This window comes from Gambusia affinis, linkage group LG12, assembly GCF_019740435.1.
Source record: "Gambusia affinis linkage group LG12, SWU_Gaff_1.0, whole genome shotgun sequence".
Taxonomy (NCBI): Eukaryota; Metazoa; Chordata; class Actinopteri; order Cyprinodontiformes; family Poeciliidae; genus Gambusia; species Gambusia affinis.
Window position 1 is genome coordinate 21,118,764 of NC_057879.1, and position 25,584 is coordinate 21,144,347.

Below are 25,584 nucleotides of genomic sequence, written 5' to 3' on the forward strand. Positions count from 1 at the left end.
TGGAAAAGGGAAACAAGCTACTGAGAAGGCTGAAGGTGACTCCTGCTGCCAAGGCCGTGCTCTTGCTGCAGCCTTTGAAAAGCCTCAAAGGGAGCAAGAAAATCGAAGGACAGAGGCTGTGGCTTAGATCCAAGCCCAGTTCAAGGTAGATTTGACATAAAGGGTTATGCCAGAGCATTTTCATAAGTTTGTAAACTGGAGCGGTTTTCCAGTAGGAAGGTGGAAGAAAAAGTGCTTTGTGAAAGTATTGAGACATCTTGAACTTTTGCACATCTATGATCATTGAAACAACAATGAATAGTACAGATTATTAGAATTTTAGGTTATAGACTAAAACTAACTGAAGTGAAAGGAAAATGAAATGTGATTTTTAACAGGTGAAACTGACTGACTTAATACTCTTTGAAACCAACTTTTGCCTAAATTAAGGCAGCAAATCTTATGTCTCCACCAGCATTATGCATTTTGAGTATAATTTTTATGAGAAATATTCTAAGCTCGGTCACATAAAACATAGATCATTTATGAAAAAAAAATATCAGGTGGCTTCAAGTTTGAACATTTGACTAAAATAATCTTGACAAAAATAATCTTGAATAGAAACCAGAAGTCTTATTCGACACAGATAAATGTCTGAGTCTGGTGGTACGGTTTTGGTTAACAAATCCTTCATTTAACCGGAGATGAGGCAAGTAGTCAGAAATTGTGATCCAGTAAGAGTGTTGCTACTTTATAGTTTTTTCAAAGACTTACTCAAGTAATTGTAATCAAACGAATCTATTTAATCACCATCCACCTCTGTTAATAACAACCTGCATAATAAGAAAATCAGGAAGCAGTTTTCAGAGACAAATAGCCTTAATGTTTTTAAAATTGTCATCTTATTAACTAAGACCTTTGAACAGACTACTTAGACTTAAACTGAAAACACACAGTAATATAGTATTGTGACAACAAGAAAAGCATAATAAAATTATTCAGTATAAGCTGCCATAACCATGTAAACCAGGGGTCTCAAACTCCAGGCCTCGAGGGCCGCAGTCCTGCAGTTTTTAGATGTCCCACAGGTACAAAACACTGGAATGAAATGGCTTAATTACCTCCACCTTGTGTAGATCAGTTATCCAGAGGCTTAATTATTCTATTCAGGTGTGGTGCAGCAGAGGCCCATCTAAAAGTTGCAGAACTGCGGCCCTCGAGGACTGGAGTTTGAGACCCCTGATGTAAACGTAAGGCAGGGGTGCTGAAAGTTGGCCAACAATCTTTTCAGTAAGTCAATGTTCTTCTTAGGCAGGAGAGAACTAAAACAATGTGATAATTTGAGGTGAGAACTAATCAAGTGGCAATGAACTTCAGCTGTGCTGCCTGCAAATGTAGCCACTTAAGCCTCAGTTGTTGGTTGTAGTTTTAGGTTGTGGTTGGAAACATGGGAGGTGCTTGGATTCTCTCAACCTTTGCAGTGGCATTGTGGCTTAAAGGTGTGTAACTTTTCTTTTCTCTCTTTGTAATCTTGTTGGTAAAAACCCTGTTGGCTTAAACTAATTTAAGAATTTGTTCTGTGATAAATAGATGTGTGGCTGAGAGGTTTGATTTATTTATTTTTTTTGTATATACTTAAACTTTAAATGTGTACCATTGGGTTTAACAGGGTCCTGTTTACCCATTTCTCAAAGTGAGCTGCAAGAGGAACAAAATAACTGTAAGAAAAGAGGAGGGAGAAACTTTTACATTTATATATATATATGTCTTCTGCATAGCTTAGTACCTAAACTATTATCTTTCAGTATTGACAGAAAAAGAAATTGCTGTGAAGAACATTATCCAGTCAAGGTATTCCAAGATGCTGCAAAAAGGTAAGTTAAGGAGGCAATAAACACTTTGACATTTTTATTTTGAAGTGTTTATTTTAAATGTTTCTATTGTTTTTACTTCAGTTCAACTGGAAGCCAAAGAAGTGGATGCCTTAATAAATGCATTATACTAATATAGCTGGGTATTTAAAGCCTTGGAGCTCAGTCTTGTACAGAAAAGGTCAGTATCTAAGATTCATGACTTATTTCACTGATTATGTCGGAGGGCTTGAGTCTTTCTACTGAGCTTAAGTTACTGATTCTATATCCATTCCTAATTGGGTAAAATCTATAGAGGGTTTTGTGGTTCTGAACAGTATTGAACACAATTGATGGTAACAAACTTTGAACATGCACTCCAATTTCTTTCTTTAATTAAATATACAGCAGTTTTGATGGTGGCACATTCAGGGTTAAAATATTTTGGTTCTATTGTCAACTTTTGAAAGAGTTATGTGCAAATAAAGTTCAAATTAAGTCCAATCTTATTCAACTCCCAGAGGAAGCAATGTTCAGACCATATTCCAATGAATTTGTACAGACTACATTCCTGAAGCTAATAAATGTAATATTTATTTCTGACAGCAGAAAAAAATTGCCTGAGGTATCTTCAAAAAAATCCACTAGGGTGGAACAGCTTGAGCTTTGCCCAAACAGTAAATTCTATTTCCATGCACAATGAGTGCCTCACACATTATTTAACACAGCGTCTCGGTTATTTGAAAACAATGTGTCATATTAGAGTATGTGACTAATGGCTCCAGCCAGACAGGCACATTACAACTGCACTGCACCACAAAAAGCTTTGTGTCATTAGTTTCAGTAATATGGCAGGTTCTAAATCCCTCCATGCAGTAATGAGATCTGCCTAATCAGAAATGTTTCATGCAGATCAGTCATGTAACAAAAATTTATTTTCTGTTTGCTCTTTAACAAATGAGTAAGAGGTAGAAATTTAATTTCCACAGTGAAACAGGAAACTAGTTTTGGCATATACATTAAGGAGAATTATCATTTCTTTAAACTTAATTTTTATTATGCTTTTCATTTAGTGACCCATCTTCTTGTTAACACCCTTTATTGTTTAGAACAAGGTCAACTCTGGCTTTCCTACAGTTTGAAGCATCGTATTAAATCTACAGACAGAAAGGAGACAGTGAACAACCATACAGCTGATAAACAGCTAAAATTACTGAGGAGTTGTGAGGTTTTGCTTTGAATATGAATACATAATGCAATGATCACCGAAGACATAATGAGCAATTGCAAAGCCTGAAGTCAAACATGAGTTCATAAAGAAAGGGTTTAAACCAGGATTTGTCTACTGAGGAAGATGTGAAGAGAAATTTAATCTAAGAACAGTTGCTTAGCTGGAACCATACAGACTAGCACCCCACCCAGAAATGTAAAAGCTCTTTTGGTAATCTCAGACTGCTTATAATTGAATACTATTGAAAAGTCTGTAAAACAAGGAGCTAGATCTCTGGCATTATGAAAATGTTATGATTTCTGCTCTGGTTCTACATGAACAGTTGTGGCATCTCTTCTCCACTTTTTCCCCAGCAACAACTATTTCACCAGGAAGACTATCAGTGATCCTTGCAGGGATTTTGTGAAATTTGGAGCAGTAAAAAGCTATCAAAAGCTGAAAATAGTCTCACTTTCCTACACATAAATAGTCTGTGTTTTGTTGCTATAAAGTAACATAGCTGTCAAAACAATATTCTGTGGCTATTGTTTAGTTCTCACGCTCTGTCTTCAATTAGTTTCCCCCATGTTAAGGTTTCTATTGTTTTGATTTGCATCAGGTTATCCACATAAGTTGTGAAAATAGCCTATAGTTTTGTTAAATAAGTACATCATTTTTTCTTTTTCTTTTAGTTGTTTAGTTTTCTAAACATATATGGAGTCCCATACACTTGAAAACGCCGTGTTGTATGAATATGGTAAATTCATACAATCTGAATTAAAATATTGAGTACTAATAGTTTCCAAGCCTTGTTCGCCACTTCATAAATAATTGAAACCAAAACTGAGTTTTTGTACGCCTTTGATGTAGCAGCCAATCTTCCAACTCCTATGCACGGTGACAAAGACGCAGCGCTATCAGCACCACCTTCTTATTTTCCGCTGAATACAACCAGCTGCAACTTTTGTCGCTGCGCAGCTGCTGCTGGATCCTCCTCATACAAGCAAGCTGGGCTCATTTAAAGCCAAGCCAGGCGGCTTGATGATGTCACATCCGTGGAGTAGGGTCCTCTGAACGATTAGCTCGGATTTTCGCCGCATGCGTGCCCACAAACTTTTTCCCTCCTCCTGGATGCAAGGCTTCTCCCCGCTCGGCCGAATGGCACGCGTGACGGACACGAGTGGTTGGACGTGCCACCCACCTCCTGATTCCCTGGAAGTCTCGGGTTTAACTACAGAGTAGTGGACGCGGCGGTCAAGGCGCACGGATAAAAAAAAAGAGAGAGAAACTTCAGATTTGTGTTATCTAGGGTTGCTGAGGTGAAGGTGGAGCAGAATGTGGTCGCTGTCCGTGGTTCTGAACCCATTGCTGTTCCTGTTGTTGTTCGGATACTGCCCTACTGTGGTGAGTTACCAAAACACAAAACTACCTCACATTTGCACATTTGCACCTGAAACATAATATGAACACGAGCGAATCTGTTTTTATACGCGCTGTTAGAAATGTGAAGTTTAGGAGACTTGGCATTTATTTGTTTTGGGAGGAGCATTGCATTATCTTATGATTTTTTTTTTAATCATGAACACAGGACTGAGCCACCTTAGCTTCTTCTCTTGTTATATATATATATATTCTGTTTTCAGTAGAAACAGAATATCTATCTATCTATCTATCTATCTATCTATCTATCTATCTATCTATCTATCTATCTATCTATCTATCTATCTATCTATCTATCTATCTATCTATCTATCTATCTATCTATCTATCTATCTATCTATCTATCTATCTATCTATCTATCTATCTATCTATCTATCTATCTATCTATCTATCTATCTATCTATCTATCTATCTATCTATCTATCTATCTATCTATCTATCTAGTCATAAGTACAAGATTGTTTTCATTATTAGATTTTTTAGCTATCCTCTTTATATTGTACAAAAATACTAAAGTTAGACCATTGCTTGTTTTATGGTTTACCTTTGCTGTATAACAGTAATTAAATTTTGCTTTACATGTTACTGCAATTAGGTATTTATAAATTTGTATATTTTGCACATATTTTAGATTTGGTCGTTTAATTAGCGTAACAATCAAATATGCCACTTTATGGATGGTTTCAGCATTCTAAACATTTTGGGAGTAGCCTGGAAAACAGAACCAGCAACTTGCTGATCACAATACCAAAACCAAGCAATTCTCAATGAGGTTCATCCCACCCATGTAGAGCTCTTCCATTTTTTGCCAGTGTCTTGATTGCAAAGCAGTTTTCCTCACCTTGCCACAACTGGCTCTCTGGCTTGTAACTCAGAAAGATAGGAAATATTTTTAGACTGAAGAAACATTTCTTCAAAGGAAAGGAATGGAAAAACTCAAAACAAAGGAGGGACCAGCTGTCTGAATTATTTAATGGGGGGAAAACGGAAAAAGTCTTTGTGCAGTGTTCCTTTTAAACAAAAAATAATCAAGTGGGGAGAGCATCTGGCTTGGCTAGGCATCAGAATCGTTTTAATATGAGAAAATGTGAGCGTGAAAAGAGGGGAAAGGATGTGAGTCACTCAAGAGACAGAAGAAAGAGCTTTTTCAAAGACTACTGACACCAAATTATTTCAGAGGTCTAAAAAATAATCAAAGTGGGAGATGTCTTTCTATTTCCTCCTACTTTTAACCCAGCTGATTGCAGATTATAGACATTATGTCATGTTGGTTTCTCTATGTGCGCACTTGTTCCCTAATAGTTTGTCATGATGTCATCCTTTAGCAAACTTGTCAACACATTTTTGAAGTGTTTTGCAAATTTCATGGAGCACATGATTAGCACAGAAGCTCTAGTTTACATATAAATACCAGTTACTGTATTTAAATAACCCTTTCTCATGTGATGTGACATTCTATTAGTGTTTGAAAAAAGTTAGAAAAAGAGTGAATTTCAAAATATGAATATGTCAACACCTTATTTATATATAAGGTATATACACAAAACTCATAAAGAAATGAAATGCTGCCTCTTGATGAGTCAAAAATTGAACTACCTCCATTGACTCACTCAGAGAGGATGTGCTCTTTGTATCCTGTGCCAAATGTTCTTCAAACTGCTCAAACTGGGGTGAATGGCAAAGTGAAATGATGGCTGCACCGGAGGACACCCAACTTCTATGTAAATCCATAGGCTTCCAAGTTAAGCGCATTGTTCCCACTGCATTCCCCCTTGGGGCTTCGTTTTCATTATGTTGAGCACATTCCAAACAGAAACTGATTGGCTGTCATAAAGGCTACTGTTTGGGACAAAATGTCCAACCACAATTAAAGTCTATTTGCACATGCTAACACTCTAGGATGCTCAGCACGGTCTTTAGATCTAGTTTTCCACTTTGTTACTTTTGTTGTTCTGATTTTCAGAAGGAAATGGCCACAGTTCTTGTGTCAATCGCAATTAATTTATGACAAGTATTTCTGCAGTAATAGAGCGATGGATGGATGGATGGATGGATGGATGGATGGATGGATGGATGGATGGATGGATGGATGGCTGGATGGATGGATGGATGGATGGATGGATGGATGGATGGATGGATGGATGGATGGATGGATGGATGGATGGATGGATGGATGGATGGATGGATGGATGGATGGATCCTCAAAGCTGGAGAGTTATGATAAAAGTTTATTAAACACTCATATTACCCAATATAAAGATTAAAATCTCCATCCAATGATGCCAAATCATGGTGAAAGTTTATTTTCTGAGTGAGGAAATAGAATAAATTTCCTTTTCCATTACATTCTCACTCATCCAGACCTGATAAATACCTGAATCTTATTCCACATTTCTTTTTAACATTTTCTGGACCGGGAAAGTTATTTTTTTCTCTCTCTGTCTCTCTTTTATTGGATTTATACAATAGCTTTGGAGAGCCTGTTGCATGTTCTAAAAAGGAGAGAAAAATGCCTGAATTTATGTTTCTCTGTTACTCCCTGCAGGGTTTTATATTAAACAATAACAGAACAGTACAATTTCAACACTTGTGGTATTCATCCAGACTAGGCAAGACTGTTTATAGTTGAAGAGGCAATTCACTAGAGACAACACACATTGAACAAAGAAGTATCTTACAGCAAAAGCATTTCGTTCTTCCAGACTTTGAAAATAAGTTTCTGGAACGGGTTTGTGTCAAAGCTTTTGGGAAATAAGGCAACGAATGAAAAAGCCACAAAGGGAAGAAAATAACTGAACATCACAACGATAGTATGTGCTACTTTTGTTATAACGATATCATTGGTATTCATTTTCTTTGTCTCCACTGAGGTATGAGCAGTAAATTTATGCTTTGCATGTTTGTGTGCAGACCATCAGGCCAAAGGAGGGTTGGCAGGTGTACAGCTCAGCTCAGGATGCAGATGGGCGCTGTATCTGCACAGTGGTGGCACCTGAACAGAATCTCTGCTCCAGAGATGCCAAAGGCAGACAGCTCCGCCAGCTCCTGGAAAAGGCATGAGCGCGCCTACACACACACACACACACACACACACACACACTGAAATGCATGCAAAGTCTTTTTACGATCAGCACACCTGAATTTATACAGACATTGATTTTCAGCTATTACTCATATCACTTTGCTGCTGTAATCCTCCCATAGATTGTGCCAGCGAGATTCACAACACCGTTTTCTGCCTCTGCATCTATTGCATGGATGAGATCAGCCAAATGACATGTTGTGAAGATGAGATTGCCTTCCATCCTATCTTAACAGAACTGGAGTGTCATCTGTTTTGCAACCAATGGGGGCTATAAAGAAATATTGCAGCATTTTTGAAGCGAGGTTCCATTAGAAGAGATGAGTGGTTAACACCTTACCTGCAGTTGAGAAGGAACTCGGCTTAATTCATCCTTTTTACCTTCTTAAAACTACAGACATCACTGTGGTTAATGCAGACACTTTAAAACTCTCATCACATTTGCATTGGGTCATTATTTATAAAGAAGCTGGTAATTATTTATGTGGGAAGGTAGCAGTTCACCACTGATAATTTTCCTGGCCAGAAGGGAAACAGAGTCCCTCAGATGTGCTCTGGGTCTACCCTGTTGTTCCCCTCCCCGCTGCCCTAATGAGACGCGTTTGAAGTTAACTCCAACAGGAGGCATTTAGGAGGCATCTTGGTCTGATGCCCAAATCATCTAAAGTGACTGCTATGCAGGTAAGACCAAGCTTCCCCAAAGCTGCAGAGCTCCTGACCTGAGTGCAACCACACAGAGGAGCTAGCTCATGCTACCTGCTTGGGTCCAGAATCTTGATCCTTTGGTCATGATTCATGATCCATATTTCTTAACAGTAGATGAGAGTTAAACAATTCTCTTTCTTCATCATATGAACCAGAACAGCACATTCTTTTCTGCAGAAGAGGCCCAACCCATCTCCAGCTCCATCTTGTAATTACTCATTAATAAGACATTAATATACGCGAATTCTTCTGACTGAGGAAAAGACTGACCTCTGACCAGGAGAGAACAATCCACATTTTCCTCCAGGAGACTCACACTCTTCTGTGAGCCTCTCTAGTGGAACTCATGGTTTGAAGATGTCAACAAAACCGTATCATCTGCAAATAGAAAATATGAGTGTCCTAAATCCTAAACATCATAAAGTTCCCAATTCAAACACCATTATTTCAATGACCACGGTGGAATGGAGACCAGGGAAAGTGCTGACCGCATCTAACCAGCGTAGAGCACAAGCTTGACTGTTTTAATTGTGCTCTGATTATACAAGAAGAGGATTTCATTGCTTCCCCCAAAAAAAATTGCAGCAATCCTGACAAGATATCTTAGGAAACTTGGTTTTTAATCATGATGATCCCACAAGGTCTAAATCCAGCATCCTAGGAAGATTCTAGTCCACACTTTGTGCTGGACAACTCCATTGTCTGCAGTAGAATTACTTTCTCTTCAATCCTCAGAGTCTTGGTGACTAAATTAGGCGTAGACATTATTTACAAACCAGAAAAAACATTGGGTGTATGTAGTTTACATTTTACACATCTACTAGGAAACAAATATTACAGCACTGGATTCTCTCCGAAGTGATTGTTGCATTGTGATTTAGCCTACATTTAACCACTGTAAGCCAATGCATGCTCTCTGTCATTTGCTGGGGCCTCTGACACTAATGTACTAAGCTGCCTCAGGGCTTCGCAAAGGCCTTTTCAGTATCCCTCTGCCCAGGCCAGGGATGAACACAGAGTGTGATGGTTGTGCTGCATTGCTTCTGATGTGCTCCAATAATGTTAGCTTTATTACAAATAGAGTCAAAGAGAAAGAAGAAAGGATCACTTTTTTTTTCTTGTCCGTGTGCCCTACAAACCCAGTAAGCTTTTTGTTAAACCAGAAAAAGGCTCCCTGTAATCTTGTTCTTCTCTCAGATAAACTACCAAATGCTGCAGATTTATTTATTTTTTTCTTGATATCTGAAAGAAACACACAAAAGTTACAAAAGAAGCAGGAAAAATGCTGTGTGTGACTTTACAGTGACTAAAGCCGAAACGCAAATTGTCCTGGTGCATACAACATACAGTTGAAGTCAGATATTTATTGAAATCAATCATTTACATGCACTGTCAACCTTTTGTTCCCACTAGCTGACATAAAATCAAACTATTATTTATTTTTGCTAAATGTCTTCATATAGGTTATTTAATTTTTTTTTTTGAGTTAAGGCAGACTTCAAATACATTGGTTTCTTGAGTGAAATTATAAACACATCTAATAAAATGGCCATGGAATCTGGTTCTGTGTCTTGCAGATGAAAGTATTCCTGTGAGGAATTAACACTTAAATCATAAAAAGCTGCATAAGGATACTGGCAGAACCTAAGATTTGTACTGGTAGGGGTTAAAAAGCCACTCAGTCCAAAAGAAAAGCTTGCAGTTTGTAAATGCACTAAGGGACAACTAGCTTAATTTGTGGGGACACCTCCTATGTTTTGATGAAACTATGTTAAGATAATTTTTCACAAAGGATTGAAAAAAAAGTGAATGTTCAAGCCTTTGAGCACTACCTGAACGTTAACGTAGTACAAGGGTGGCAGCATCCTGTTGTGCGGCTGTTTTGCTGCAGGAGGGACTGGTGCATGTCATAGAATAGAAAGAATGTTAAAAGGAAATACTGGCATAATATCTCCAGACATCAATCAGGCATGAAAGCATCAGAAAAAATGGGCCTACCAAATAGGCAATGATCCTGATAGTACAGCAAAGTTACGTACAAAGAGATTAATCCCGGAAACGTCAATGTTTTGGAGAGGCTATTATAAATTTCTGATCTCAGCTCTACTTCGTTTTTAATTGAATTTGAAAAAAATAAAAATCTAATCATCATTCTGGCATTTGGAAAATGGAAATGAGGAAGTTTAAGTGCCTTTCTATGACAGTCAATGAGGACTATAAAGCTTGTTTCCCTTTTATATAGTGTATGTAAATCTGATTGAAATTGTACTTTTGAAGCTGATACATCCTGCAAGTTTGTCGAAAGGCAATCACACTGGAGGTCAAGGAGTTGTTCTGGTTTCTTTTTGTTTCTGGAGAAAATAAAGTGAAGCAAGGTACTAAACAGCTAAAGAAGAAGGACATTTTAATCTGCCGGTGGACGGGAAAATCAATGTTGCACCGTCTGATTCTTTTCAAAAGGTACAGAACATGTCACAGTCAATCGAGGTGCTGAACCTGCGCACGCAGAGAGACTTTCAGTACATCATGAGGATGGAGAGCCAGATCAAAGGGCTGCGGTCAAAGTTCCGGCAGATCGAGTCGGACAGGAAGACCCTCGTCAACAAAAACTTTCAGGTATATTTTGTTTGATCTTTAACTGCGTGAGAAACATCTCAGAGTAGTTTTTGCACAAGATACCTGATATGCATGTGAATACATAAAATTGAATCCCTGAAAGGATCATCAAAGGTCCACCTCTGTCCTAACAAGGACAAGTTTTAAAACTGAGACACTGTTTGACTGCAGCAATAAACCTGAAAATGTTGAGGTTTGTTTGATCTATAAAAGGCGAAAGGATGTTTCACAGAGCTGACCAAGGAGAACACTTTTATAGAATAGAAAATTACACACTTAATTACTGTCTATCTATAAGGTTACCTTGGAGTTTCAACTTTTATCTCAGTTTTTTTTTTTCTCAGTTTTTTTTTCTCAGTTCTCTTTCCATTGCTATTTGGCAATACCACAGTTTTCAGATATTCCAAACAGACATTTTAAAAGACTAAGTTGTTTTCCCCATTTTATTACATTACAGCCAAAAATTTCAACATATTTTGCAGGCAATTTTAGTTACTAGACAAACACAATACAGTTCAGAAATGTGTCATGGAAGAAAAATTAAATATGGCACTCAATAAAAATCTGAAAATGTGAGATGCAGTTGTATTTACCAATCCTCTGCCCCTTCACTCTAAATTTTTTTTAATAAAATCTGGTTTATCCAACTGCCTTTAGAAGTCACCTAGTTATCTAATACATTTTCTGTCTGTGTAATTAATTGCCAAACTTTGTACAATGTCACTGTGCCTTGACCAAAAAGGAGCCAGGTGTCCCAAGCTGCAGAAATGCACTGAGTAAATCTGGCCTTTATGGAAAAGTGGCTAACAGGAAGATACCTTAAACCTGTAAGGATCCAATCCTACTAGTTTAAGCCCCTTTTACACTGAGCTGGTTTTCGGTGAAACCGTAACCTTGTTGCAATCCAGCTGCTCATTGTCACGCCTCCAGTGATGGAAGTGTTTGACGCCAGCACTTTTTGAAGCCAAGTCTTAGAGTGGAACTTGTCCAGAAGGGGCAGGGGGTTAAAACGTATGAATAAAAATGAACAAAGTCCTTTAAAACGTTTAGAAATTGTATTCATTATTAATCTTGAATTTTAAATTTGACTTGAAAGAACTCAAGTGAATTAAAAAGAAGGCTCAGTCTGGACAGGTTCTTCTTTAGATCTATTCTTTATGTGAAAATTGAAGGACTCTTGGTCCCCACTATCAACCTGAGGACCCTATGAATGTTGAACATTCATTTTTTTATGGGATTTGATGCAAAATATGCTAAAATTGGTATTTTATGCAAGACAAAAAAGTGAAAGTGTCGTGAATAAATAGAAAAGAGGATTTGTAGTTGTTTTATATCATGGAATTACAGTCATTATTTATTTTCTAAATTGCATTTTCAGGATCTGAAGGGGAAGATGGAATCCCTGCAGCCATTGATTCCTGTCCTGGAGCAGTACAAGACGGATGCCAAGCTAATCTCGCAGTTCAAAGAGGAGATCAGAAACCTGTCCAGTGTGTTAATGGGCATTCAGGAGGAAATGGGAGCCTATGACTATGAGGAGCTGCAGCAGAGGGTCCAGAACCTGGAGAACAGGCTTCACAGCTGCATGAACAAACTCAGTGAGTCTCTCCAATCAATGTCAAAAACATAAAGGATAACTGGCACATTTCCTGCTGGTGCAAGCAGATTGGCATTTTAGCAGGAGACCAGGAAGTACGACAGAGCTGTAGCCAGAGCCAAAATGATTTTAGTTGATTGAAAAAAGCCTCATTTGGAGTCACAGGACATTATATTTTATCTTTGTAAAATTGTGAAGCTTTGTGCATTAGAACTTACAGGCAAATCCTGGTTTTATTCAAAGTGAACAAAATCAAATTTAGCCTACAAATGGGATTTTGTTTTCTCAGATCTGATTCTCTCTTCTTTGTTGACATTTGCAACTGAGACATAAGAAAGTGTGATTACATCACTGCACCCACTGACGTTTAACTGGACTAATAAAGATCAATTCTTCTCCCAGAGCTTCCTTGTCTTGTGTTAAAGGCTTCCATAACTAGATTTCCAGTTTTCCACTACTCACTTTTGTCTGCCAAAGTGTCAACAAAAAGAACGAACTGATGTATTCTAACAAGAAATCCTTTGGTGCTTAAAAAGATTGCTTGGCCGTAGTGTTGGGCTGAAGCATTTAATTGATTTGGTAAAATATGTACTTAATGTGAACCTGAAAAACCTGTACAAGTGATGCCTTGCTGGCATTTAGAAGTAATAAGGTGTCTAGCCAGATGAAATTAAGTACAACTGAAGTATCTCTGAAAATAAACCATCAAAAATAAACATTTCTCCAAATTCAGACAGACGTGGTGAGGTTATACTTCAGCACTTGCGTGTTACCTTCCCCTTGTATTTGTTTAATAGTGAGATCTGTAGTGTTGGCAGTGCTCGCAATGCCGCCCACACTTTTGTTGCTGCCTGCACTTTGAGTTGTATTTCAGTCATAACATGAGAACATAAGCGATGAGAGCTGTGTGACATGTTTTACAGCCTGTGGCAAGCTGATGAAGATCACTGGGCCGCAGACAGTGAAGACTTCCGGGACACGATTTGGAGCTTGGATGACTGATCCATTAGCTTCTCTTAAAAACAACAAGGTGAGATGATTTGCTCTGATTTTCTACTGTGCAATGGATGCTTACAGTCGGTCTTACATACTTAACATCATCCTAAATCATTTCTTCTAGATGAAAGACATTTGTGATTAAAAAGTAGAATTACTGCAGTTCTCATCTTACCCTGTATAGGTTTAGTGCGGTGGTCTGGTGGCATGCATTTATATTACATAAAAACTCCAGCGCATTTGTGCATCATATAGATTTATTTTAAATGTTGTAGAATTTAAAGGATACTTTATGCTACTTTCTGTGTCGCTCTCCCTCACAGGGACAGATGTCTAAGCACAGCATGTAGAGCAGATCACTGAATTCATGTAGACAGGAAGCAGCTCACATTAATTCTCTTCTCTGTGATTATCATTGGTAAAGGTGGAAAAACGATTATGGTACTGGGGAAAATGCAGGTTTGTTAGCTCAACAAATATTATGGAATTTGGCAAGTTAGGCATACAACAGCAGCCATGTTTTATTTGTTTGTTTGTTTTTTTAAATTGGATGTGCAAAATGTCATTTTCTTACATAAAATCAGACTGTAAACAAACAAGTATTTAGAAGTTGAGATCAGCCACAGACTCTGAAACAGATAATATAAAATGTTTTGACTGAGACTCCAGTCCAATACTTTGGACCGGATCAGAAAACACTCGTTATTGGAAGTCAGCCTAAACCTGGAATGTAATACTTCACATATGCTGCAAATAAACAAATATGAATATTATACAGGGCTGCATCGTGGCACAGTTGGTAGCATTGTTTTTCCTGGGCTTTTTCTAAATGGAGTTTGCATGTTTCCCCCATCAATCCGCGGATTATCTCCAGGTACTCCAACTTCCTCCCCCATTCCAAAAACGTGACTGTTACTTAAATTGGTCTCTCTAAATTGCTTTTAGATGCGAGTGTGTGTGCCTGGTTGTTCGTCGTGTGTCTTTGTGCTGCATTTAATGGACTGATGTCCAGTGTACACCTGTGTCCCTGAAAGGAAACATGTTTATAGGAAACATTTCTCTTATTCGCAGAAAATGCTCAGATGGTGATGTTTAACGTCTGTAAAGGAAACTGAGTGCTTACTAAAATCTTCTCTTTTTTTGCAGAAAAAATGTGAAATTATTCAAATTTGACTTTTAATAATTTAACTTTATTCTAATCTTTTTTTTCTGTGTGAAAAAGTTGAATTATTGAAATATCTAATGAGTTGACCTTGTCCCACCTCCTAAGTGTCATCTGGACAGAAGGATCTGCTGCTGAGTGTAAAACAGGCCCATATGGTTTATGATGTTAAGCTTTACTAATACTGATAAGATGTAATTATACAGCAGAAAAGAACATTAAAATACATGTTTTTATGTATTGTACCCCATGTCTTACTTTGAATTCATTGCACTGACAATCATATTATTCCATCCAGGAAGTACATTCTTTTAATATTTACCATTTTCTGAGGAGTTGATTCTAGAAAATGCAATGAATTAAGTAATAATTATAACATGGCCCTTTTTCCAAGACCAGATAGTTTAATGACCAGATAGTTTAATGTACCAATACTAAGTCAGGTAATATTTCATATCATCAAAAGCTGAAGAAAAGCATACATTTTTTGTTGTCTAAGTATTGTTTATTGCAGCTAATTTTATACTACGTTGCCATCATAAGCAAAAAAGACAGCTTTTTATGTGGTCAATTTCAACTATAATTATACTTCTTAAAACCTAATTATGGCTGCACAGTGGCGCAGTTGGTAGAGCTGTTGCCTTGCAGCAAGAAGGTCCTGGGTTCGATTCCCGGCCCAGGGTCTTTCTGCATGGACTTTGCATGTTCTCCCTGTGCATGCGTGGGTTCTCTCTGGCTTCCTCCCACAGTCCAAAAACATGACTGTCAGGTTAATTGCTCTCTCTAAATTCTCCCTTGGTGTGAGTGTGTGTGTGCATGGTTGTTTGTCTTGTATATCTCTGTGTTGCCCTGCAAGGTGGCAAAGCTGTACCCTGTATATTCTATTGACCCTGGCAAAGCTGTACCCTTCTCTGTGTTACCCTGCGAGTGGCAGGGTTCACCCTGCCACTCGCCCGGAACGCAGCTGGAGATAGGCACCAACAACCCTCCTGACCCCATTAGGGACGAAGGGTGTACAGAAAGAAACCTAATTATAAGAGTTGTCTCTTATATATTTGTGTCTGTAATTGTGTTCCATGTTTCCAATTTCAAACATTACAAAAGTGTTTTCTGTCTTTGTCCACAGGTTTGGTACATGGACAGCTACACCAACAATAGGATCGTGAAAGAGTATAAATCCATCAGTGACTTTGTGGCAGGAGTCGAATCCATGACCTACAACCTTCCTTTCAAATGGGCCGGAACCAACCATGTTGTCTACAATGGGTCTCTGTACTACAACAAGATGCAAAGCAACATCATTGTGAGGTACAGCTTTGAGACGGGCCTAGTCATAACCCAGAGGGCGCTGGAGTCAGCAGGCTTCCACAACGTGTACCCGTACACATGGGGGGGCTTCTCGGACATCGATCTCATGGTGGACGAGCTGGGCCTGTGGGCCGTGTATGCGACCAACCAGAACGCGGGGAACATTGTCATCAGCCGGCTGAACCCAGACACCCTCCAGATCCTCGACACGTGGAACACAGAATACTCCAAGAGGAATGCAGGCGAGTCGTTCATGATCTGCGGCACTCTCTACATCACCAACTCCCACCTCACTGGTGCCAAAGTGTACTACGCCTTCTCCACTAAAACATCAACGTACGAGTACACAGACATTCCCTTCCATAATCAGTACTTTCACATGTCCATGCTGGACTACAATGCCAGGGACCGCGCCCTTTACGGCTGGAATAATGGCCACCAGGTCCTGTTTAACGTTACACTTTTTCACATTATTAAAACAGAGGATGACTCTTAAAGACACTGTGCAGGTGAGAGAAAGAAAGAAAATATACAAAACTGGAAGGTTGTGCCTAAAAATATTCAGATAATTTATTCAACTTTTAATTTATTCTGATTTACTCATATTAGTTTTTGTTTTACTTTTGCCTTTTTTCACTGAGATCAACTTACCTCTTTTAATATTAAACTTAAACTTATTTCTGTACACTGATTTAATAATTAGTGTATACTCTATTGATAAAAGAGTTTAAAAGGAAGATACAGCTTTTTGACCCCTGAAATAAACTGTGGCATTTTCCTCTTCGTATTTATTTTTATTTTTTTTCTCATGTAGAAATCCCATTTATTTATGCACACTAATTTATTCAAATCTTTGACTGTGATCATTAATCATTTATTCTTTCCTTGCCATTTATTCATAATATTAGTATAATTATTCCTGCTTTTCACTGCCTGCATTTAGCTTTGTATTGTTTCCCATGTCAGATTTTGCACTTGACCTTGTGACATGTGCGGAGGGACCATAATGTACTTGTACAGTTAATGTACTTGGCTACTTTTGTGTTTATGTGGGGATTATGTGGTCATCATGGTCACTGGATATCTTGAAGTATCAAGTCAAAGTTCTTAGCGACCACTATTATCTGACTGCCTTTAACTTAGTACTCTGAGATATTGTAGCTTTTTGTAACTTTAGCAGCAGTTTGTATGCCTTATTCTGTGTAGTATGTGCCGTAAGCCAAAGGATAACACTTCTTGTGCATGAATGTTGGCTATCCTGTTGGCATTTTTACTGTACTTGTGTGCATTTTGTATTTGCACGACATTGCATTCTCCTTCAATGAAGCTATTGTCATGATCCAGTTTTACATGCTGCGGTAGTTCAGTTCATTATGTGTTTGTTTGTGTAAATAAGATTGTATCCATAGGTAAATAAAATATTGTTTTCATAAGACTAGGGATGTATGTTTTCTTTCTTAAATAAAAAAATTTCTTTAAAAGACTTATGGGATCAAATGTCAAAGATCACAGCAGTTTTCAAATAGCTTAGTGTTCCTGTAGGCCCTGGTTATATTACTTAAATTTTTTCAGAAGATAATTCTTCTGTTTTTGTGGAAAAAGAAAGCTCTAAATAGATTCTTTATGCTTTATTAAATTTGCAGTATGACTGCTTTTTGTCAAATACTCCCTACAGGCTGTTAGCATTTACTAGTTCTACATGTTTCGAAGCAGATAAAGGTTGAAATTCAGAAATATAATACAGTGGCTTTCAGCCATCACGTCTGCTTTCCTGTTGGAGCCAATAATATATGTTACTTCTCTGTAAAGCATAGATATAGACAGTGCTCTGCAGTTACCATTACCATCACCAGTTCAATATTTGAAAAACAATTTATATCCAACAAAAAAATATCCAATACAATAAGGAATTTTTATTTAAAGAGAAAAAATACTATTCAAACCAATGTGAACCTATGAATGCAAACAAATAATTATCTCCTTGTGAAATAATAAATTAACTTTAATGCTACATTTTTTGTTCAAGCCAGACCTTTGGAAGTAAGAAATCACTTAAAAAAAAAACTGACAACATAAAGTAGACAAAAAGATCTCAATAATCAACACACTCCCCCCCATTCCAGATAATTCAGAGATATATACATATACTTCAGGAAACAAAGTGTTTGACATCTATCTACAGGATACAATTTTCTCTTCACATAGGGCAAAGTTAGTTTGGATACCTGTTTCCCTTACGAAATAAAATAATCATTTCTACTTTATTATTGTATTTTGTATTTACTCTGCTTATTGTTGTATAAAATAAAATAAAACATCTTCTTTGATGATTTCGAACCTTAAATTGGGACAAAAAGGCAAAAACAGGAAATTTTTAAGATTGCAAATCATTGCACTCTATGGGTGTTTTATTGCATGCAACATATTTTTACTTATAAGCTTAAACACTAAGAGAAACATCTGCCAGTACATGTTCAGCACCAACAAGTCTGAACTGGTGGCCAGAGCCCAGGATCCATGCCAACAATTAGTTCAATACAGATACTGAATCAGATCTGTGCTATTTTTAGAGCATCACATATGTGATTCTCTTAAAATTTATGAAAGATGTACTTTTTTAACCAGCACAGCTGCTCTCTAAATGCTGCTGAGAGGAGGACAGCAGTAATAGAGGAATCAAACAGTGCAGCCAGAACGCGCCCCTGAGTGAAAGCATCAACAAACCGTGTAATTAAATCACAAGTGGTACGGCAAGGTTATGGATGTTGACTTTGACGTAAGGGATTATTTGAAAGGAACCTTGTTTGAACCTCAATTTTAACAGGCTTTATTTATTTAAAATATATTGACATATGGGATGTTAAATTAGTGAGTATGTGTCATTTGTTTCAGTTTCCTGTGCAATAAAAAGTTGAGAAGGTAAGAAACCCTTTTTCTTGCTTCTTTCTCCATGTGAAGTTTTCAACGGAGGATAATATGTGCAAATCCCTGGACAAATAACACATTCTTTCTCACAAGCTCCAAGACAAGTATTGCAAGTTTTTTCTCCTAATTTTCAGGCTGCTAGTCGAGCCAAACAAGCTGATGCTTTGAAAAGATGGAGTGAGATTATCTCCTGCCAAATCAGAGATCTTATTTTTGCTGTACAAAAATAATGAATGCAAAATGAGCAGATTAGCAAGTGAAAACTGGAAAATGGATTTTTGTGGTAAGTAAATCTAACAGCAAATACCCTTCAGCACACAGTGAAACCCAAGAATAGAAGTTAATTATCAGTTGATTATCTGGCAAATCTGATTTTTTTGTTGTTGTTGTTTTTTTCAGATCCTTAGGATTAATGAGGGAAGCAGAATTCTCACTAGGCAATTCTAAAAAATAATCCTTAATTTTATTTTCAAAAAGATTAAAAACTTTCACTATACTCCAAATCATTCACTTTTTGCACTTTTGCAGAGATCTGTTTACTTTTTGGAAATCCTTTCAATCTTTTGCCGACCTTTAGGACTGAGGAGATCGTATGTTAAGGTAGATTATATACATCAGGAGTCTCTAACTCCAGTCCTCAAGGGTCTCTGTCCTGCAACTTTTAGATGTGCCTCTGCTGCACCACCTGAATAGAATAATTAGGTCATTAGCAAGGCTCTGGAGAACTGATCTGAACAAGGAGGAGGTAATTAAACCATTTCTTTCCAGTGTTTTGTAGCTGTGGCACATCTAAAAACTGCAGGACAGCGACTGGAGGACTGGAGTTTGAGACCCCTGATATTCATAATCATCTCACCAGTCTCTCTGTAGAAGTCACCAGTATTTTTGATAGAGTGAACACAGACTTCTTACATCCTAATCTCTTGCAGGTTGGATGCAGAGCCTCCTCTCCATGTCAGATCAATACACACCAGCCAGACCGGAAGCATCACAAAGGTCAAAGTAGCATGCACTGAGTCTACACCGTAGGAAGCAAAGACAAGTATAGATTTCATGAGATATTGATGTCTTGAGGGAAAAGATGTCAGCAAACCTCAGGTGAATCACCATGCAGCCTGAGCTAAATCTTTCTGGGAAGTGGCTCCAGTATTAAGTTAACATATGAAAAAGTTTTTCACCTTATAGGTTTATTTTCTTTTTGCTTTATTTTATCATATTGAAATGATTCAAATAAAATGTAAATATCAGATAAAGATGAAATACAACTTTGTACTCAAGTAAGAATGGCTCTACAAAATATTTTTACACAAGTAAAGAGGTATTTGGTAAAAAAAAAAAAAATATATATATATTTTTTTTAAAAGTCACCCAAGTATTAACTGTAAACATAATGTTTGATTTAACATTTTCAAATAATGTAATCAGAGAAATCAAATAGTGAAATTAAGCACAAATTCTGTTACTTTACGGACTGAAAATAGAAATAAAAAACAGAAATCAACAATATATTTGCAAAATAACTAATTTAAATAGGAGAAAGCACTTTTCAAAGTCTATTTTTCAATGTAAAACGTCTAAATCAAATATTTACAGAAGGTAACATATGTTGCAACATTGCAAAGTAACAGTGAAAATATTTACTCTGCTATTTGCAGTATGTTCACTTTACCTGCAAATGGTACAACAGGCTCAGGAGATGAAAATAACAAAACAACAAAGATTGTGAAAAAAAAGAGGCTTCACTTCAACATAAACTGTAGGTTTGTGTCTGTGTTTAATGCATTTTACTTAAAACATGTTTGTTCATCATTTAGTGAAGTCAATCTCAGTAGCTAGAAATTTTGCTCAAATGAGATTAGCAACACTTCATAATAACATTACTCAAGTAAAGGTCACAGGTAAGGTGTTGTTAGAATATGCCCAAAAATACAGTTTTTCCAAAAAGTTAGTAAAATAAATAGTTACAACCCATTTCTGCTCACTGGACATTTTATTTCAGGTTCAAGTGGTTTGATGCAGCCCAGACCGTCACACAACAATCACATGTTTGAGTGCTGGCATGATGTCCTTCATTGAAATGATTTACTTGTTTCATGGAATATGTAACAGGATGCAGGAGGTGTATGAAGTTGAACAAAGTTTTATTGTTCTTTGATAAATTTTAAAGATGCTCTGCGACAGACTTGCCACTTGTCCAGGATGAACCCCGCCTCTTGCCCAGAACGTTAGCTGGAGATCAACACAAGCACCCCTTCTAACCCTTCTAAGGGACGAGGGTGTTAGAAAATGGATGGATGGATGGATGGATGGATGGATGGATGGATGGATGGATGGATGGATGGGTGGGTGGATGGATGGGTGGGTGGATGGATGGATGGATGGATGGATGGATGGATGGATGGATGGATGGATGGATGGATGGATGGATGGATGGATGGATGGATGGATGGATGGATGGATGGATGGATGGATGGATGGATGGATGGATGGATGGATGGATGGATGGATGGATGGATGGATGGATGGATGGATGGATGGATGGATGGATGGATGGATGGATCTAGAAGTTGGAAAAGGGATTATCAAATCAAACATGACAAAAGAAAAACCCAGAAGTCAAGGCAGAATAAAAGTCAACATAAAATATTTTTATGATTTAAGCTAAAGCTTATGTTCTCACTGTTCATTTTTATTTAATTTACTCAGAAATATTATAACTCTCTTGATGATTGAGGGAATGTATTGTTTAAATTTTCTCTTTCATGCTTCACATTACAACTATACATTTATTTCATTTTCCAATTCTGTAGTTGTCAAGGTTTTCTTCTGAGTTATTATTGTGTCTTTGAACATTTCAGCATGCTGCTTTTGCATGTAAAGGCTGCCATGCTAGCATAGCCATTTGCAGTTGCAGTGCGAGCCATAAATTAGACATGGCCAGTGTCCAAACTGAAATGGATCAAGTGCAGCAGATTTCCACAAGTGGTAAACATATTTTTACACCTGTATGTTCCTGAAATCTGAACACGTAGATGAAATTTCAAAGTAGGTAGTTTGGATTTTGTTAGAGATTGGAAAAAAATATACAGTTTTCCTCACAGTTTCTAACATAAACAAGAAGGCTGTTTTGTGTGCTCTTAGATTTTTTTTTTCATATTATTTGACTTAACTTTTTTTCAGTAATCATCAGCTATTTTGCTTTCAGTATGCAGGACATTTTCCATTATTACTTCTTTTTCTTTTTATTACAAAGTAAAGCTAAATGCCTGCTTTGAATGACATTAAAATTACATTATTGGTTTTCTCATTTAATTCAATTTCTTTTTGTGTTTTCTTTGGTTCGTACAAATTAAATTCTTTAAATGAAACATCAGAGACTCATATGCCGAGTTCAAAGAAAGCAAAAAACGCACAACAAAACCTCCACATATACTCACCATAATGGGATTTGAGGATTAGCCTCAAAGTCTCCTTTTCGTAATTCTAAATGTGTTGCTAAGTAACGGGTGAAATTAATTTTATTTCATTTGAGCAAAAGTAAGTGTCAAAGAAATAAACACCATAGCAGAGTGCAAAATACAGAGGGGTGTGTGCTGAAGGGCCCACTTTGTAGCATGTGATAACTGTTTTTGCAGAGCACCAATTACCATCACCTAAATGAGAACTCTAATTACTGTGATCCTTTTAGTTCTGGCGTATAAGTATGCAGTGGGAAGCCTTAGTTACGACTGTATCATCTGAGCTTTAACTTCCTCAAAGCTGAAAAAAACATTATAGCAGGTAAAAAGTTAGAAATTATCATGACAACTTCAAATGATGACAAACAGATAAAGAATATGCAATTTGTTTAGACTTGAATTAACATTACAGTTAATTTGAACATAGTGTAATATCACACTACAAGCTGCAGTTTAAGGGTATTTTTTCTGGACTTTTTGCTTTTAAATGGGGGAAAGAGAAAACAAAGTTAAATTTATCAATAGCTCCATCAACCAAACATTAAGACACAGAGATGCTAAGCTAGAAGTACATCTACAGATAGAAAAAAATAAAAGAGTAAATACTCCATCAATGAAAGACACACAGCTAAAAGTAGAAGCATGGGCTCAGTCATACCTGCCAAGGGAAAGGGCAAAGAGAGAACACACTGTTATTGGCAGCACTGGTTTCATTAATGCGTTTGTCCAGGAAGGAGGCACAACTAAACACAGAAGAACTGAGCTACAAGTACATAAGACAGATGATACAAAGTTAATGCTAGCAATAGCTCCACCAATGACGCTGTCCAGAAAAAAGACACAACTAAACACAGGAACACAGAGACAGCCAGTTTCTATGGAGAAACATAGAAAGTTTCCCCAGAACAAAGAAAATAAACAGTTGATGGCAAAATTCAGCCAACGACCCATTTATTTTACCTGCTTAAGATGTGCAAAGTGGGTAAGTTCATTAGGTAAGTTCAAGTTTGTCTACCTGTCACAGGGCACAAATGGCAACAATCAATGGATATTATTTTTCATTTAACAATAAAATTTAATAAGAAAATTGATCAGTATTTTTTGCACTTGTCTGTTGGAGATAAATGTGGAATTAATAAGGAATGGGGAAGGATGTAAAAAACCTCCGCTCCTCATTTCTGGCTTGTCTATTGAACAACCTCTACCTTCATTTTTTAAATGTTTACACCTCTAAATGTCAGTCACAAGCAGCTGCTCCATAAGAAACAGCTGATATTAAAATGTCATTTAAATACCACAATAAAGAATGAGGAATGGGTTTGATTTGAAATGAGGATCTTAAGATTCATATTTTCCACTAATTATTTTTTATGTTTGGCCAATATTCACCAACCAGGATATCCTGTTAAGTTTTATCAAATTTAATAAGATTTGGTTAATATTTCTTTTTTTTATTATACAGACCACTTTTCATTGCTCTGTTTTACTCCCTAGTAATCGCCTTAATTATTCCTGTCATAAAATTTGTGTCCCCTCTTTCCTTCTCTTTCTTTTCAACTGTTTCAACTGATTTTGCCACGGCATCTTTTGGCAACCTCGGTTCAGAAAACAACGTTTTCCTGTAAATGTTTGCCACATGCTTGATTACAATAAGGGAATAAAGGTGCATTACTCTTGTCTGCTTTCTGTTATCTCCTAACCTTGTAGTAACCTTCAATTTTTTTATATATTTATATCTTATTATTATCAATATTTATTAGCCATTTTTGTCCCTGCTGCACCAAGCTTGGTAAAAGATTTCGTTTTTGCAGTCTTGGGTTTTTGTTGCCAAACTTGGAAGTGCACCATCAGCCTCCCTATAAGCTTTGATTCCATACCCACCCCTGTCTCTCCTATTGCATCATCGACCCACCCAAAGCAAAAATTTATGTATATTTTTTTTCTGTTGTAATCTGTGCTTATGGATGCTCATGAATTAAGAGTAACTTGGGGAAAGGTTTTAGATTCCAAACACATTTAATCTGAAATCAAAATAATTGAGGAACCTTTTGAACCATCATCTTTTTTTTACTAAACTATGTTTACCTCTAATATGCAAACGACATAGCCCATTTATTTTCAATTCCTCAAGTTGTAGAAAGTTAGTCCCAACCTTTCCATAAATCATTTTATTTTGAGAAGCTGCCTTCATTAACTATGAATACCCTTTGAGTGTCAAGACACTCAGTAAAATTTAATAGACAGCAAGATCAATATCAATGGAACGAAGATGGTGGAGAAAACCATCAAAATGAGAGGACAAATGTTAAATACGTAAAAGAAAACATTAGAAGTGACGTTAAAATGCAATATTATATCTGCTGTAGATAACTGTCCTAATGTCTAAATACTCAGTAGTTTATCAAAGATATTGAACCTAATGGTTAGTTTGAAAAAGCAAATATTTCTAAAACACTTCCTGTCACAGAAATCAGAGCCGTTCTTAAGGTGTTGATAGATTCGGCATAACTGACAAGACTTACCTTCAGTCTTTTTACATCCCACCTACATGTAGTGTGTAGGTTGTCTAGTGGCATTTAGGACACTTAGTAGAAAAAAAAGACAGTAACTAATAAAACACAAAAATGTTTTAAGCACTATGACAATATGGCAGTTTTAACAATTTGTCACTAATGAAACTAAAATTAACATCTGCTTTTGAGCTTCTACTAAGGAATATTTAACAGTTTATTTATGAGTATTAGCCACATTTAATCATCTGTAGTTTAAAACATTAAAAACTGAAACTGCCAGCGTAAATTAGATCATCCTAAACTGAGAGGAGATTTTTGAAAATCTGAGATTTATAAGATCTTAGCACAAGAAAACAAGATGAGAGAATTATTGTTTACGTTTTGGTGCATTAACAACACCATCAAATTTGACAAGTACATATAGAAAAGTAAAACCTGGAATTAAAAATTCTAGACCTATTACTTTCTTTAAACACAATACAAAGTTTGTAAAACCACAAAAATTAGCTAAAGTCTCATCTTATCTTCAAACCCATACCGTTCATTTACCTCAAACTTTACTGTACAGTGTCTTTATGTTTTCTCATTATGGCTTCTTCATACTCATAAAGAACAGAAAATTGTGTTCTCTTCCCCAGGAGAAGAGAAAAAGAGTTCCTGGAAAAACTGCAATTCAGCTTCTTGTCAAGTATGAAATGTCTTCATAGTAAGAATATATTATTGTACTTGGCACCTGAAGCAC

At 36.8% G+C, this 25,584-nt stretch overlaps 1 protein-coding gene and 1 long non-coding RNA gene across 3 annotated transcripts; both read left to right on the forward strand.

Moving 5' to 3' along the window:
- The first annotated feature begins 1,310 nt into the window (after positions 1–1,310).
- Positions 1,311–1,971, forward strand: LOC122840853. Of its 2 annotated transcripts, XR_006372300.1 has the most exons (5): positions 1,311–1,324; positions 1,406–1,478; positions 1,649–1,699; positions 1,785–1,853; positions 1,935–1,971. It is a non-coding gene; the product is annotated as an uncharacterized LOC122840853 (long non-coding RNA). The 2 variants fall into 2 exon arrangements; XR_006372299.1 differs by lacking the exon at positions 1,311–1,324 and having other exon boundaries at positions 1,359–1,478.
- Positions 1,972–4,015: 2,044 nt separating this feature from the next.
- Positions 4,016–17,382, forward strand: LOC122840854 (noelin-3-like). Its single transcript, XM_044133599.1, has 6 exons — positions 4,016–4,443; positions 7,391–7,534; positions 10,728–10,883; positions 12,262–12,481; positions 13,404–13,510; positions 15,765–17,382. Exons 1-6 carry the CDS (start codon positions 4,375–4,377, stop codon positions 16,440–16,442), a joined length of 1,374 nt encoding a protein of 457 aa, XP_043989534.1. The 5' UTR covers positions 4,016–4,374; the 3' UTR covers positions 16,443–17,382.
- Positions 17,383–25,584: the final 8,202 nt, after the last annotated feature.

What these genes read in the sequence shown, in the direction of transcription:
- LOC122840854 (XM_044133599.1), top strand. Translation starts at nt 4,375, where the DNA reads ATGTGGTCGCTGTCCGTGGTTCTGAACCCATTGCTGTTCCTGTTGTTG. An exon ending in TCCGCCAGCTCCTGGAAAAG is followed by an intron (nt 7,535 to 10,727) that starts GCATGAGCGCGC and finishes TCTTTTCAAAAG; the next exon opens with GTACAGAACATGTCACAGTC. An exon ending in TCGTCAACAAAAACTTTCAG is followed by an intron (nt 10,884 to 12,261) that starts GTATATTTTGTT and finishes TTGCATTTTCAG; the next exon opens with GATCTGAAGGGGAAGATGGA.